Here is a 15,215-nt window from a genome sequence, read left to right on the forward strand (position 1 = left end):
GGGGGGGGGGGTACCATAATGGCTGATTCAAAGCCAAGAAACTTTGGTCAACTTAATCTGGTCAAACTTAATCATTATATCCTCACTGAATATCTTTCTTCTGCTATTCCCCTTCTGTTAACTTTGAATGATATCCGAGTATTTAATTTTATTCTAATATGGCATTAATCTATTATATATTAATTATTTAAATTAATCAATTATATTCTTTATATTTATTATATATAATTATAGCATGTAATAAACAATAAATCAAATATATATTATAATATTATTTAAGTTAAATTAAAAATGTTAAATGATATTAAAATATCAATCTAATATAATAATCACAGAGTACCTGGCTTGAGTCAGGCTCAATCCAAAACACTCTGGAAAATTTTCCCCACCAGACTGCATTTCTCTAGATTTCTCTATCATGATCCTGAAGGCTCTTCATCCTCTTTAGTTCTGGAATTCACAAACTCATACCTCAAAAAGTCCCCTGTGCCTCCTCTTCATTCCCACCAGGCTACTACATTTTTCTGGACTTTTCCACTGTGTTGGGTACCTGGACATTTTATTTCTCAACTCTACCTCTTTCTTTTATGTATTGGCTTCTCCAAGAGGATGTAAGTCCATTGAGAGAAAGGATTATATTTCCTTATTTCTTATATTTGTATTCCCAATACCTAGCACATAGTAAACATTTTAGAATGTTTGACTTCTTGATTTACTGATGAGATGACAAAAAGAGGGCCAAGAATGAACCTCAGAGAGTACAAAAACAATGGGCATGCCATAGATAAATATCCAATAAAGGAGAACAAGATTGGGCCAGATTGGGAAAACTAAGATAAAGAAGAGAATCAAAATCTAGAGAGGAGAGTTTACTTAGGAGGAAAGTGTAGTCAAGTGTATCAAATGCCTCGTGGAGGTCAAAAAGTCTTAAGAACTGAGAAATACACAGTTAGATTTAGTAAGAAGATCATTGGCAATTTTTTAAGAGAACAGTTTCAGTTGAATTGTGAGAATTGCCAGACTGCTCAAAGTTTAAAATAAAGCATGAGAAGAAGTGGAGATATTCAGTGCTTAGCACAATGTCTGGAACATAGTAGGTACTTAACAAATGTTTGATTGATAACTTAGAAAAAGACATAGAATTATAGCTAGTAGCCATAGTACATAGGCCAGTGATGGTAAACCTTTTAGAGACTGAGAACCCAAACTACAACCCTCATGCCACATGTGAGCCCCACCTTTACTCCAGACAGGAGAGGGAGGAAGTGCTCCTGTTGGGCTGCTGGGGGCATGTCATGTGAGAAATGTCCTTAGGCTTGTGTGAAGAGGGGGAAGGGAGCAGCCCTCTCCAGCATGTGTGGCATAGGTTTGCCAAAAAGGATATAGACCGAAGCGATAAAGTATGGAAGATACTTGAGTACATTCATAAGCATTAGGGAAACTGTACATAACAGTATAGGGCAGCTTTGGCAAACCATTTAGAGATCATGTGCCCAAACTGTACCTTTGAGCTGCCCATAGAGCCTCCTACATTCCCCAGGTAGGGGAAGGAGGAAGTGCTGGAACTGGGCTGCTGGACAGAGGGGCAGGGCATGTGCGAAATGTCCTCAAGAGCTGTGGAGAGGAGGAGGGGAGCAGTCCCCTCTGGCATGCCAGGGTACACATGCCACATTTTTGCCAACATGGGTATAGTGGAGAGAATGGGTAAAGAAAGAGAATATTGAAGACAATATATGAAGATTACAGAATCAGCCTTGGCAAGGAGGTCTATTAGAGATGAAAGTGAAGGTATATGATTGTGATGGAATACTACATTTTTGGCAACCAGAAGTTTGGAATTTGGACTCTCAGTTTTTCAGATAGCCTACTAAGAGCATTTAGAATCCTCTCCAAAGCTATAGCCATGCTTCTGCCAGCTTTGTGATTTTCTTTTTGGCCACCTTGCTCAGCAATTTTGAGCAATTTTTCGAAAGGAAAAAGTTTGCCTGCCGCTTATCTTGGAAGCTGCTTTAGCCAGTTCGAGTCGCTTCCGCCAGACCCCCCTGGTTTTCCTGGCTTCCCGAGTGCCCAGAGCCGGCACTTAACTTTTGTTAATCTTAATCGTTCCTGCCTCACTGGACTGCCCGCCAAATCCCAAGCCCCCCAGTGCAGACACCCGGCTGCCGCTTTTCCTGCTCCTGCCTGCTGCCGACTCCTGAGTCCCCTGAGTTCAATCCCAAAGACTGCTTCAGCCGCTGCAGCTTCAGACTTGGAAAGTATGCAAAGACCTTTTTTTCTCTCACACACCTGGGACTTTTACCAGGAGTGTTTCCTTTTAGACTTTAATGACTTTTAGCCTGAAAGAAGCTTTTACTCCACTATCACCATCCACGTGGTTCTCTAGGCACTCCTCCCCCACGTGGATCTCCAAACCTAAGCTTTTCCCTAGCTTGGCTAGCGTTTACTCTTCAATTGGGCTGCATGGCCTATTTCAAACTTTCTTACGATTATTTCAAACTTGAAACTCAGGGGAACTTTGAACTTTAAAACCCTTATGCTCAGAGCAGAGACTGGTTATAAGGACCTTGAATTCAGATCAGAGGTGGATTTTAAAACCTCAGAACCGAATGGGTTTTATTTCTGTTTTAAAAAGACTCTATATCTTACTGTATTTTGCTGATTAATTTTTGTGAATTAATTTTATTATTTTCTTGATTTTCTGTTGCACTGAATCATTTTAAGCTAATGAAGTTCTGGATGCTAGATTAATTCTGTTTATGATTTTATTGTAACTCCCAAATGATGAACAAATCTATTAGAACTGGTAAAAGAGGGGTTTTTGACTGTATATCTTATTATGTGTTATTCATATTGTATTTCCTAATTTCTTAAGGTTTCATTTTTACTGTATAAAATACAATGCTGTTCTCTGTACTATTTGAACATCTTACACATTTTAAAGTTGTAAATAGTCTTATGTATACTGGAGGAGCACATGTCTTTTAAGTTTTATTCCATCTTGATAATTGTGTACAACCTTGGAGATTTTGATGCCTTGAGAATTTAAATTGTAATTTTGTGAGAGATCTTTTAAATTTTACTTTAGATCCTGGTCCCTTCTGTATAAAATGATAAGGTTTTTATATATTTATTTTAAAGAACTGTTGTCTTAAAGGATAAGATTTTATATATTTTATTGTGAAGAATTGTTGTCATATATGTATATATAAATTTTTTTTAAACAGGAAGCCAGGAAGAGCTTCTGTATGCATGATGTTAGTCTCTATGTTTTAGCCTGCTTTTATCAGAAGGATCTAGAATTCTTAAGGATAATTTAGACCCAGAAGGCTTTTTTTTTTAATCAGAATTTTTTTTTAGGCTCTGCCCCACAATTGCTATGGAGGCAGTAACGGAGTTTGTTGAGAAAATATCTTAGCCAAGGTTTAAATTTGTTAACAAGTATATGGTTTTTTTTTAACATCATAGCAAGTGATTATAATGATGGGTTGTTTATTATTGTTTTAAAATGTGTTATTAGAAATTATGGTACTTTATTTGAATGTGCATTGTGAATCTGATATTTTGTAAAACTCATTTACACTCAGAGCTCATGCAAAGGCTTAACAGGAAATGAATCTTATTTTTGAGTAAAAAAACCCTTCACAAGTTCTAAGCTATTTATTTTTTGATTTTTAAAACATTCTTTTATTTTTCTTCCTTACATGTGCAATGCAATATTTGTTCTTTTCCCATTTTTTTAATCCTTGAGAGCACTGTATTTTTTCCCCTGAATTTATTTTTATTTCCTTATTGCTTTTCCTTTTAAATTTTTTAATTAGAGCAATTGATTTTTTCCTTTTTCTCATTTTGTGTTAATCCTTTTTTTAAATTTTACAGTGATATAAGCTTAATGCAAATATATATTTGCTATATTATTAATGCACACCTGAAAAGCCTGAGGCTATGGTAACCTGCCAATTATTGATAAATATGGTGGGACTGTGATTTAATATCTCTCTTGTCTGATTCCAGGAGAAGTGCTAAAAAGAGCCACAAGATCATGGAGACTGACTGAGAATCTGCAAAGTGCCAAGGAGCAAAAGGCCATGCAGACCATGAATTAAGGAAGTTCTATGCCAATACTGAAGGGCTTGAAACTGGGGTTTGAGTTTTGGAGTCGCAGCTTTTCTAATGCTTAGAGGCTCAGACTTCCCCTTTAACTTAAATTCCTAGTAAAGCACCTAAAATTGGCTATAATTATGGCTCATTTCCTGAGAAGGTGAAGGCAAATCAGGCCAGGGAAAGCCATTTCCCTTATTTCTCTTATATAGAGAATGGCAACTTTCTGTAGTCAATGGCTCCTAAATGGGTATTTGCAAACTGTTTAAATCACTTTTATTGGGCCTTGATTCAAAGGCCTGTTATAAGGTTTTTTTTTTCCTTACATTTTTTGCACATTTTACATTTCATTCACAAGTTAATTTTTTTCTTCTTTATTTGAATTTTAATCTTTTTTAATTTCTTTTGCCAATTGATTTCATACAACCCCTTAGCTGACCTGAGGTACCCTCTTCAGGGGGTAATGTGTTATTTAGAATTTTCCTCAGGGGGGTGTGTGTGTTAAGTTTTTATAATCATGTCTGAATTATAATCTATAATGCAAGTTAATTTTAACTCTTTTAGGAGTAATCTCAAGGGGCGGTAATGTATAATTCTCAGAAGAAAATGTATGTTTTATAATCTATAATGTAAAGTTTAAACTCTTTTGAGAGTAATTTCAGGATAAGGATTTTGCCATCTCCCCAGAATCTAGACAACAAACCTGTTTGGTGAAGACACCACGAAAAAGCCTAAAGAGCCTTCATTGGATCGTGAAGATCCAAATTTGAACTTTGGGGTGCAGTTGATTTGAAGTATGGGGAGTTGAATGAGTTGAATGCATTTGTTTTGAATGTGCACTCTTATGCCAATAGGGGACTTCCCCAAATTGGCTTTTTGTCAATGAGGCTAACTTTTATCCTCTTTTCTTTTATCCCCAATTTTCAGTAATTTAGAAGTTGAGTATGGTTTAAGATCCACCGAAAAAGAACAGTCTTTTTCACCAGATCTCAGGGGGGTAATGTATTATTTAGAATTTCTGGGGTTCTATTTAGAAGTATTAAGCCTCAAGATATGTAGATATATGACAAACTTCCTGTGGACATGTTGGGGACTTTGAGACTACATTTTCCATGATCCAATGGGTTTCCAGTTTTGGATGTGATGACATCAACCAACGTAGAGTGTGACTTAAATGGGGAGATGAGGCTTTGACTGGTCTCTTTCGTATAAAGCAGCCAAAGGGGATAGAAGGTATGGACTGGCGGGCAGTTTGAATAGATCTTAGCCAGGCACGTGGTCTTATATATTTTACCAACATGGCCATAGTAATTAAAATATTACTTTTCCTCATAATATCAGCCTTTATCATTTTTAATCATTATAATGATCAGATGTGAACAATTCCACTATTCTCAGCAATACAATCATCCAAGACATGAAAAAACTGATAGAGTCTGAATGCAGATTGAAACATACTTTTTTACTTTATTTCTTCTTCATTTTGGTGAGGGGCAGGGTATGTTTTCTTTTGTAACATAGCTAATATGGAAATATTTTGCAGGACTGCACATGTATAATCTATATCAAATATCTTGCCTTCACAAAGATGGCAATGGGAGGGGCAAGAGAATATGGAACTCAAAAACAAACATTAAAATTTTTTTACATGCAATTGAGAAAACAATTAAAAAATTGAACGTTAAACAAAAAAGATAGCAACTCAACAATCAGAGAAGCAGGTAGACCAAAAATATAAAAAGGTTAACCAAAGAAATCAGCATTTGAGTAGTTCTTAATTTTATTCTTTCCCTCCTTGAATATGGCATGTAAAATGGAAACTGTTTATGCTTTAGCAATTTTACTTTTTTTAAAAAACCACATTTTACATGGACAACTTAGAAGAGAGTAGAGTCCTGATTTATAAACACTTAGGCCATTTAGATACCATTATTTTCTTATTACAACACTTCTGTGTTCTAAGTGTTTCCATTAAACTTTCAGAGAATTTCACTACAAAAGTCAAAATAATAATGCTAAGTAACCATTCCCCTGTCATTTAACATGTACAAGAAAATTTCATTTTTCTTGTATTCATGAATTAATGAATTTCAAGATGTTAAATGCTCCCAGTTAATTTATGGATTATTAATGAGAAATAAATTATAGTGTCCTTAATGAATGCTATGTTAAATACACATTAATTTACTTTGCAAAGAACCTACTCACCAAAGCTAATTCAGAAGGCAGAATTTTTCTCTTCCTTAAAACTGAATCCTTTAAGGTTTTTTCCCTCATTTGTTTAAATTGTGTTCTTCCAAGAAACTGATTAAGAAAAAAGAAAACCACCCATGACCAAAATCCCTTTCAGGGTTATAGTGTGTTTTCTCAGTGCTCATCCAAAGAACAAATTAAATAAAAAACAATAGAAGTAGCCTTGTTTTGCTCCTTATGCACTTGTAATTTGGAAAGTTTTAAGCAAAGTCTCAAAAACTAAATTTTTAAAAGGAAATTAATTGAATATCACTACAAGAAAGAAAAAAGAGCAACAAATATTACATTAATTTTGGTTTTATCTACTGGAGGTCAAGGAAATCTGAAACCAAATATTTTGAGACTTTTTTCAAAACACAATTTATAAAAGTAGATATTAGTAATAATCAGTTCTCATGATAATTCTACATCTTATATACTTTTAAGTGTGGTTAATGTTTGAAAAGTGGTTTCAAAAATAGTATCCTGATGGTTCATATATACAAGTAAATCATACCTGCATTAAATTGCTGGCAAAACTAGAATTAATGATAATGGTGAATCACTACTGTGGATGTGGAAAACCAATTAATTTATTCTGCCTCATTATTACCAAATAATTGAGTCTACATTCTATATGTTTCATCATTGGTGAGATACAAATAGAAAGTATACCATTAGTTTCATTTTAGGCTAATCTTGCAGTAGAGTCAATTAGGAAGTATATAAAATGAATATGGAGGATGATATGGAGAAAAATTTTAGAAATAGCAACTTGTCTGTATTCCACTAATTATTATTTTATAACTATACTTTGACAACACATTTAAAAAATACAAAGTCTCAAGCTCCTGCTCATAGTTTGCAAGGTATATCTTGGCTGTTTCATGGTTGACTACATGTAATTGCTATCATTAAGATACAAATCAACTGACCTGTAACTCAATGGATATCTTAGAGATACCATTCTAATATCAATATAGATGTTTAAACAGATAATAAATATTGAGGCAAGATAAATTTTTATGCCCAAACACCTTTTCATATGTCAAGAAAAATATTTGCTTCTGTTCAGAGTATTATTTTTCAATCCAGCAGCTCAGCAACCCCATATTAATCTTATGAGTACTATTTTGTTATGATTTGGAAATTTAGAGTATTTTTGATCCCTAAAATAAAGCAGTTATGTTTTATAATAAAAATTGTCACCATGAACTCTTTTTCACCAATTTCGTTTTCCTAACCATTTTTTATGATATTCATTTTTTCTTCATAATTTCATAGTAGTTGAGTCCAGATTATGTTTCCTTGACTAATGAGTGATGGATCTCTGTTTTAAACATTACTTTGAAGCAGTGTAGAGTAAATAATTTTGGTAATCTGAAGAACAGCTGCATGCAGTGTATACTGTACTATGATAGCGCCAAACCCTTTATAAAAACCAAGCATTCCTTCTTCTTGCTTTATAGTATTGATACAGTCTCTCATTCCCTCATACTGAGTATTGATTGGAAGCACTTCATAGCCAAGGTCTGTATTGTCAATTATTGTACGTGTTCCTTGAATATGAAGACGGTGCAAAACTGTTTCCAGTGGGTAAAGCATAACATCAGAGCAGAGGCTGGCAGTAAAGTTTGCAATCAGTTCAGGAAAATAAGCATCCAATATACTCTGCACAGGACTGGTACTTTCAGATGGATGATTATGAGTATTCTTCCTTTTCAGAACCAGTAGAACAAACTTCTGGATGATAGAACTTATGATATAATGAAGAACTCCATGCAAAACAGTGGGAAAGGTCAAAGCAAGAAGTGGGAGCAAACGCTTGCTATGAGGCACTCCCAAGCCTATTACTCTGCCAATTCCTTCTTTTACACATTCCAAAATTCCAGCATTGTCCCGAATTATCTCACTCTGTAACCAAAAGAATAAGTTTTTTTTAAGTTAATATCCCATTTTACCAAACAAGTACTATATAAATTCATAAAGCTCTTTATAGTTCTAAAATTCTATTTTTCTAAGTCAAAGCCTTCCCCAAAAAGAAAGTCACAGAGAGGAACTGTTATCTCATTATTAGTGAGGTCAATTGAGAAGGAAAATAGTTATGTAGTAAAGGGAGGTAAAATAAGCTATTATTAAGATCAAAGTTGTGGTACAGACTAGAGAGCAATAGGAATTCAGGGAAGGGAATGATCACTGTGCAATGTTGGGGCCTTCAATGACAGCAGAAAGCAAATCAGTGATGAGTAGAAGAAAGGACATTACAGACAACTAGAATGAGTTCAAGTAGAAAGAAAAATGACTAGAACAATGAAATCCTTTCCCACTCTAAATTGTTGGTTCTGCAAAGGAGAAATCAAAAGCTGGTTCAGAACCACTCTTAGAGTTTATTTTTTTATCTATAAAATATGCTTGAATTAGCTAGTTGCTCTTTAAGGTCCCTTCCAGTTCTGGAATTCTATGATTAAGCTATGAAGCAAAAAGAACAGTGATGTTATTGATAGTAAAGGAGACATCAGGAAGAGGAATTGTGTGTTGTGAGGGTGGTTAGTTTTTTACATTAAATTTAAGGACAACAAAATGATGATATGTTATAGACACTAGAAATGAGAAAATGGATACTGGGTAAGAGGTATGAGTCAAAAATAACTTCCAAAACCATTCTGGAAAAAAAAATTTATAACTGTCCAAAGGGATATAAAACCACATATACTTTTTAACCCAGAAATATCACTTCTAGATCTGTATCCCAAAGAGATTTAAAAAAAAAAAAAAAGGCAAAGGACCCATATGTAAAAAAATTATTATAGTAGCTATTTGTGTAGTGGCAAAAAAAATTGGAAATTTTGAGCATGCCCATTAATTAGGGAATGGCTGAAAGAGTTATGCTATATGATTGTTTTGGAATTATGAAGCATAGGGGTAGCTAGGTGGCCCAGTAGATTGAGAGCCAGGCCTAGAGACGGGATTTCCTAGGTTCAAATCTGGCCAGACACCTCCCAGCTGTGTGACTCTTGGCAAGTCATTTAACCCCCATTGCCTAACTCTCATCATTCTTATGCCTTGGAACCAATACACAGTAGTGATTTTAAGACAGAAGAGAAATGATTAAGTAAATGACTTCAAAAATACCTAGGAATACATATATAAAACAAAGTGAACAGATCCAGAAGAACACTGTACACAGTAACAGCAATATTGTAGTGATAATCAATTGCAAAAGACTTAGCTATTCAGATCTGTAAGATTTAAATTAATATTCAGTAACTCCAAGTATTATATTTTGTAAGATTTATTAATAATCACTTGAAATAGAAGAAAAAAGAAATAGAAGTAAACCCTGAGTAAAACTCTCTTGCCTTTCACCTCCCACCTCCATAAACCACAATCAGGGGAAAAGAGAGAGAGGCGGGGTTACACAAAACTTATATCTTCCCTATGTTAGCACGTAACATGAGAAGGAACACGAGTAAAAAAAGGTCTTTCAGGAACCAGAAAGGAATATAATCTCAACATATGTTTGAGAGAAGAGAATGACTCTGTAAGTAATTAAAGTCATGCTACCAGTCAGAGGTAGTACTACTTAATAATCAATGTACTTGAGTTGCCACCTTGTGGTGAAAAATAACCCAAAAAAGTTTTTTTTTTTACATATTTCCCAAAATTTCCTAATTTATTTGGAATTTTTTCATACCCATTCACATAACATTATATGTATATTAAAAGTTAATTTAGAGTGTGCTACTTATGGTGACCACTGAGAAACTATTATAATTAGTTTCAGAGTGGGAGATACAGGCCTAAACTTGAGTTGTGGCAGTATTAGTAAAGGAAAGAAAAAATGTGAGAAAAAATTGTAAAGGTAGAATCAACAGATTTGGAACTGACTGGATATATATAGGAAGAGAGAGAGAAGGATGAGTTCAATATGATTTTGATTTCAAGCCTGAGTGAATGGGCAGAATGGTACCATCAACAGTTAATAAGAACTATAGAAAGAAGTTGAGAGCTAAGGGGGAGATGAATTTAGTTTTGAACATACATTTGAAGTTATTGTTAGAAAATCAAGGTAGAGCTAAACTTTTAGCATACAGATGAAAAAGCAGAACAAACAACTAAAAAATGGGAAAAGATGAGATATATGGATTTGGGAGGCATCTGTACAGAGATAAAAAACAAGGGATCATTAAAAGGTGAAAGCAGTGAGAATAGAATACCTTTCCTATTAGTTTTTGTAAGTTAATCAGTGAATGGGATAAGGGATATAGGTTATGTAAGAGGGAAAATTAGATATTATATTTAAGGTGTGGTGGCCAGGAATCAACCAAATTCAAATTGATTCCATAATTAAAATAGACCAAAGTCAGGATGCATTTTGTGGTAGTTTATTTACAATTTTGGGAAGGTAGAAGGTAGGGAAATAGAGAGAGGGTTAAAAGGCTAAATAAACTAGGCTACTAGTCACAAGGCCTAGCAATTAAGAGAGGCAAAGAAGCCTCCTTGAGGTAGAGGTTCTGGAAACGCCAAGGTAGGTGAAAGGGAGCCAGCCTAACTTGCCCACGTGACAATTCAGAGGAGAAGCTGCCTGAGGTCTCAGCAGAGATCCTTCAGCATCAAGTTCAAAGCATGAACCCCCCCAACTGGAAGTTACCATCATATTTGAAGGACAGCAGCTTTCGTCACATCCTGGAGGTCCACCTCTAATTCAAGTGGACAAACGGCAGCCTCAACACTGTTTTGGACTGCCCAAAGGGCAGTCCCTGGTTCTTGATTTGTTACTTATTGTCATGTGTGGTAACTCATCTCCCCTCCCCACTAAGGGAGGCAGGGATGACATTATCTCTGGTGGCTAGAGTTTTAACTATGAATGGGGGGTGAGCTAATTCCAATTACACAGTTAATAACAGTGGCAGAGTCAAGCAAATTTTTTTTTTTTGCTTTGCTTTAGTATGGGAGAGATATGAGCAGATTGATAAGGTAGAGCAGAAGGAGCTAGTTAAGAGGGAAAGATTAAAGATGAGAGATACAGGATGAACATGTGGATTTAGAAGTGTTGAATGACTGGAAGAATAGTCATTAATGGCATCATATAAGAAAAAACTTCCAAATAAGGAGAGCTATTCAAAAGAATGAGCTGCTTTTGTAGTAGGTTGCTTTTCAGTGGCCTCCAAGAAAAACTGAATGTTCAGTTATTAATATTGTAGGGGAGATGCTCAGCAGGTATGGGTTGGATCAAATAGATAATGTCAATCCCTACCCCTGTGATTCTGATTGATGGAACAATGTCTGGATCAGATTGTGAAATTAAAATCGGTTACCCTAAAAAACTACAACCTCCAGCAAAACTACAATTCCCAGAACCCCATTCACTTCCTATTGTTATGTGCTGATGTAGCCAGGATATAAATTGGGTGGAAGTCCATGTCTTGGCCCCTCTTTTCCTTCCTATTAGCAGCTTTGGTGGAGCAGGGATTTTTTAAGCAGGTAGAAAAAACTTGTCATATGGTTTTGTTTTGTTAATAATAAACTTTATAAAATTAACACATTAGATATTAAATTAAATTACAAGATAAAATTAGAGACACAAGTGGAAAAGTTAGCCTTAGCAAGGATAAGAGTTAGCCTTATCCTCTAATACTTGAGGAAAGGAGTGATGGATAGGTAAATACAGTTTTGAGGTAGAAAAGGGAGATGAAAAAGCTCAAGATATAGCTTCAATTTCCTCAATAAAGAAGGCTATGTTTTTTGCCCATTAGGGATGGAGGAAAAGAAGGGACATTTCAAAGGGCTTCAGGGAAGAGAAAAAAGTCTGGAATAGCTATTGCTATGGAGAGAATTAATAGAGAATCAACTGGAAATAAACAGAATTGACAATCCTAGCAGTAGTAAGGGCTCCCTTAAGGTTAGTTCCAGTCAGTTCCATGTTTCAATTTCCTCCTCAGCAGATTGGAAGTGGGTTGAAATATAAAGCCAAGATTGAAGGCAGGAAATGGGACAAGTAATATGATTTTTGTGGTAAGCAGCAACTTTTGAGTATTCTAAAATGGCCTTAAAAAGACAGAAAAACTGTAGAATAGTTGAAGCCATAACAAATCCTAAATGAGGCTCTTGATTTCAAAGAGCTGATAAAGGAGAATGGGATGATTAAGGGACAGGGAAAAGACTCAAAATTGTAACTGTTAGACTAGCCTGACTTAAAACCATCACCCAGGAAGTTGTCTAGGTTATACAGAATATCAGTTGAGAAATATTTCTGTAGTCCAAATGATATAATATTCTTACATTAAGTAACATTCTTAAATTAAATAAAATTCAAGTCCACAAAATATATCATCTATATGTTAAGAATATCTGAAAACTAATTTGCTAAATAAGAATGAAAGCTAACAGGCACATACACAAAATGAATAAATAAATATGTTGATAATTTACCTGAACAGTTTCGATCAGGCTCGCTGAATAAAAAGGCATTGCCACCACATAAGTTAGGCTGTAGAAACCAAAACACACTTATCATTGTCCTGTAAACAAGATCTGTTTATGCTAGTTTTTTAAAAATATGTCTAAATATAATTTCAATAAGGACTCTTATCCACGGCTTCACTTTCCAATTTCAGTTATCCATAGTCAACCCAAAGTGCTAGACGTCCTCATGAAGCCTGAAGCCTGGAAGCTCACCTGTCGCACAGAGACAGACAGAGAGAGACAGACAGAGACAGAGACAGACAGAGACAGAGAAAGAGAGAAAGACAGTGTGTGTGTGTGTGTGTGTGTGTGTGTGTGTGTGTGTGTGTGTGTGTGTGTGTTTTAATGAAATGCTAAACCAAATGACAGGAGCAGGGAGAGAGCGCATGTAGTTATTCACTTATAACATCTACAATAGGTGTTAGATTATATCTCCTGCGGACAAAAGGCCCTCCTTTTTAACAATTTGCATTAAATTAGCAAAATTTTGTGCAGTTTCTCAACTATTCATAAGTATAATCCAAATAAATTAACTTCAGAAGGCCTAAACTATTATGTACTTTTTCTAGTAATGAGAAATAAACTTAGAAGTAGTGACAATATACTAGCAGCCTATAAGGAATATAGTATAACATTTATAAAACTTTCATGAGTTAGGTAAACAGAATGAAAGATTCATTCTGCATCTTCAGACTCAGAAGAGTACACCTTTCGAAGTAGAGCTCATTGTCATTTTACCATTATCGTTCACTCATACCAATCAAAGTCTTTGAATCTCACCCAGCAAAACAAAATCAACCTACAGAGATGAAATCTCCTTTAATTTTTCTAAAAAACAATAACAGATAACTCTGCAAAGTTGTTTCATGTCACCAATGTTTTATCATACAACTATGGTATAATACTACACCATAGAGTTACAAAACAAATTCTAGGATGGGACTCTCCTAACACTTATAGGCCAGGTCCTTACAAGTAGTATTTTTTTTTTTGGTTGAAGGATGGGGGTGGGGATTGGGGGGAAGTTATATATATACATTTATAGATATGCATTCATATATGTATATATTGTGTAGTGTTTTGTGTGTGTGTGTAATGTGCTTAAGTATCTCACAATAGAGGTCAGCAAAAGCATAGGTTTCCATTTCACAATCTTTAAATAAAAGTTTGTTGTTTTTTATATGAAGAGTAAAGTTCTAATTTACATAACTGGTCACTGTCATGCTAACTACTAAGACCTTTAGCACAGAATGTTAATGCCAGTAAGGTGACAGAACTGTTCCATGTTCTTCACTATACACACATATATACATGCATATGTATATCAATCAACTGTGTAGACCAGTGATTCCCAAAGTGGGTGCCACTACCCCCCTGGTGAGTACTGCAGTGATCCAGGGGGGCAGTGATGGCCACAGGTGCATTTGGGGGCGGTGAATAACTGTAAGGGGGCGGTGATAGTATGTGACAGGGAGAGCTAAGTAATATTTTTTTCTGGAAAGGGGGCGGTAGGCCAAAAAGTTTGGGAACCACTGGTGTAGACTTTCATTAGTTTCCTAAAGAATGAACAAAAAAGTTAAGCTTATACTCTAAGATATGGTGAAATTTTTTATTAAGAGAAGGACATACTAAATAATATTTCCTTCCATTTTCTGAAGTGCTATTCCCATAAATATCTGATCATTCTTTAAAATCTGGAAACAATCTGTAATCCTGCTATTTATTTAGTATGCATTTTTCAAATTTCTACCACTATAATAAAAATAAAAGCTTCTGGCAAAAATGAAACTTACCCTTTAAGTAGAAGGTGTTCTCCCACTTGTTTAGGACTCCATTTGTGAGAAAGTTCCCTAAAACAAACAGAATTTAACTTTTTAGTTCCTGAATTAGGTCTAGGTTTTCCTATGTGTAATCATGTTATTAGGAGATAAGGAAGGAAGGGAGATGCTTTCATTTGGTTGATTTGCTTTAGTGTTTTCAAACTTTTTGTAACATATCTCTAAACTTCTAAATTTTCTTGCAAAACCATGGCCATGATTTATGGTGGCAGAAAGGGGATAGGAGATGAAAAGGGAGAGTTAATTTAGGGATATGAGCAACAATATTTAGTAATTTGAATAGGAACTGGCAGAGATGGCAGAGACTACAGATAAAATAAAATGTATGCAGTAATAAAAAAGGTAAGGCGAATTAAATGGTTTTGATTATATTAAACTAAAAAGTTTTTGTACAAACAAAAACAATGTAGTCAAAATCAGAAGGGAAACAACAAATTGGGAAAAAATCTTTATAACGAAAAACTCTGACAGGGGTCTAATCACTCAAATATACAAGGAGTTAAAGCAATTGTATAAAAAATCAAGCCATTCCCCAATTGATAAATGGGCAAGAGACATGAATAGGCAATTTTCAGGTAAAGA

The 15,215-nt window shown here is 34.9% G+C and overlaps 1 protein-coding gene across 3 annotated transcripts in view; it reads right to left on the reverse strand.

The window, feature by feature from the left end:
* Positions 1 to 5,599: 5,599 nt before the first annotated feature.
* Positions 5,600 to 15,215, reverse strand: part of LOC123231355 (solute carrier family 25 member 46) — a 23,866-nt gene continuing 14,250 nt past the window's right edge. For 2 of the 3 annotated variants that reach the window (XM_044657616.1, XM_044657614.1), the window contains exons 6-8: positions 14,589 to 14,645; positions 12,763 to 12,820; positions 5,600 to 8,244 (exon numbers count right to left, since the gene is read on the reverse strand). In XM_044657616.1, the coding sequence (XP_044513551.1) occupies positions 7,666 to 8,244; positions 12,763 to 12,820; positions 14,589 to 14,645 (694 nt within the window). In that variant the 3' untranslated portion in view covers positions 5,600 to 7,665. The remainder of the gene's footprint in view (positions 8,245 to 12,762; positions 12,821 to 14,588; positions 14,646 to 15,215) is intronic. The other variant, XM_044657615.1, reaches the window with a different exon arrangement.

The sequence above is a fragment of the Gracilinanus agilis genome, chromosome 1 (genome assembly GCF_016433145.1).
Source record: "Gracilinanus agilis isolate LMUSP501 chromosome 1, AgileGrace, whole genome shotgun sequence".
NCBI lineage: Eukaryota > Metazoa > Chordata > Mammalia > Didelphimorphia > Didelphidae > Gracilinanus > Gracilinanus agilis.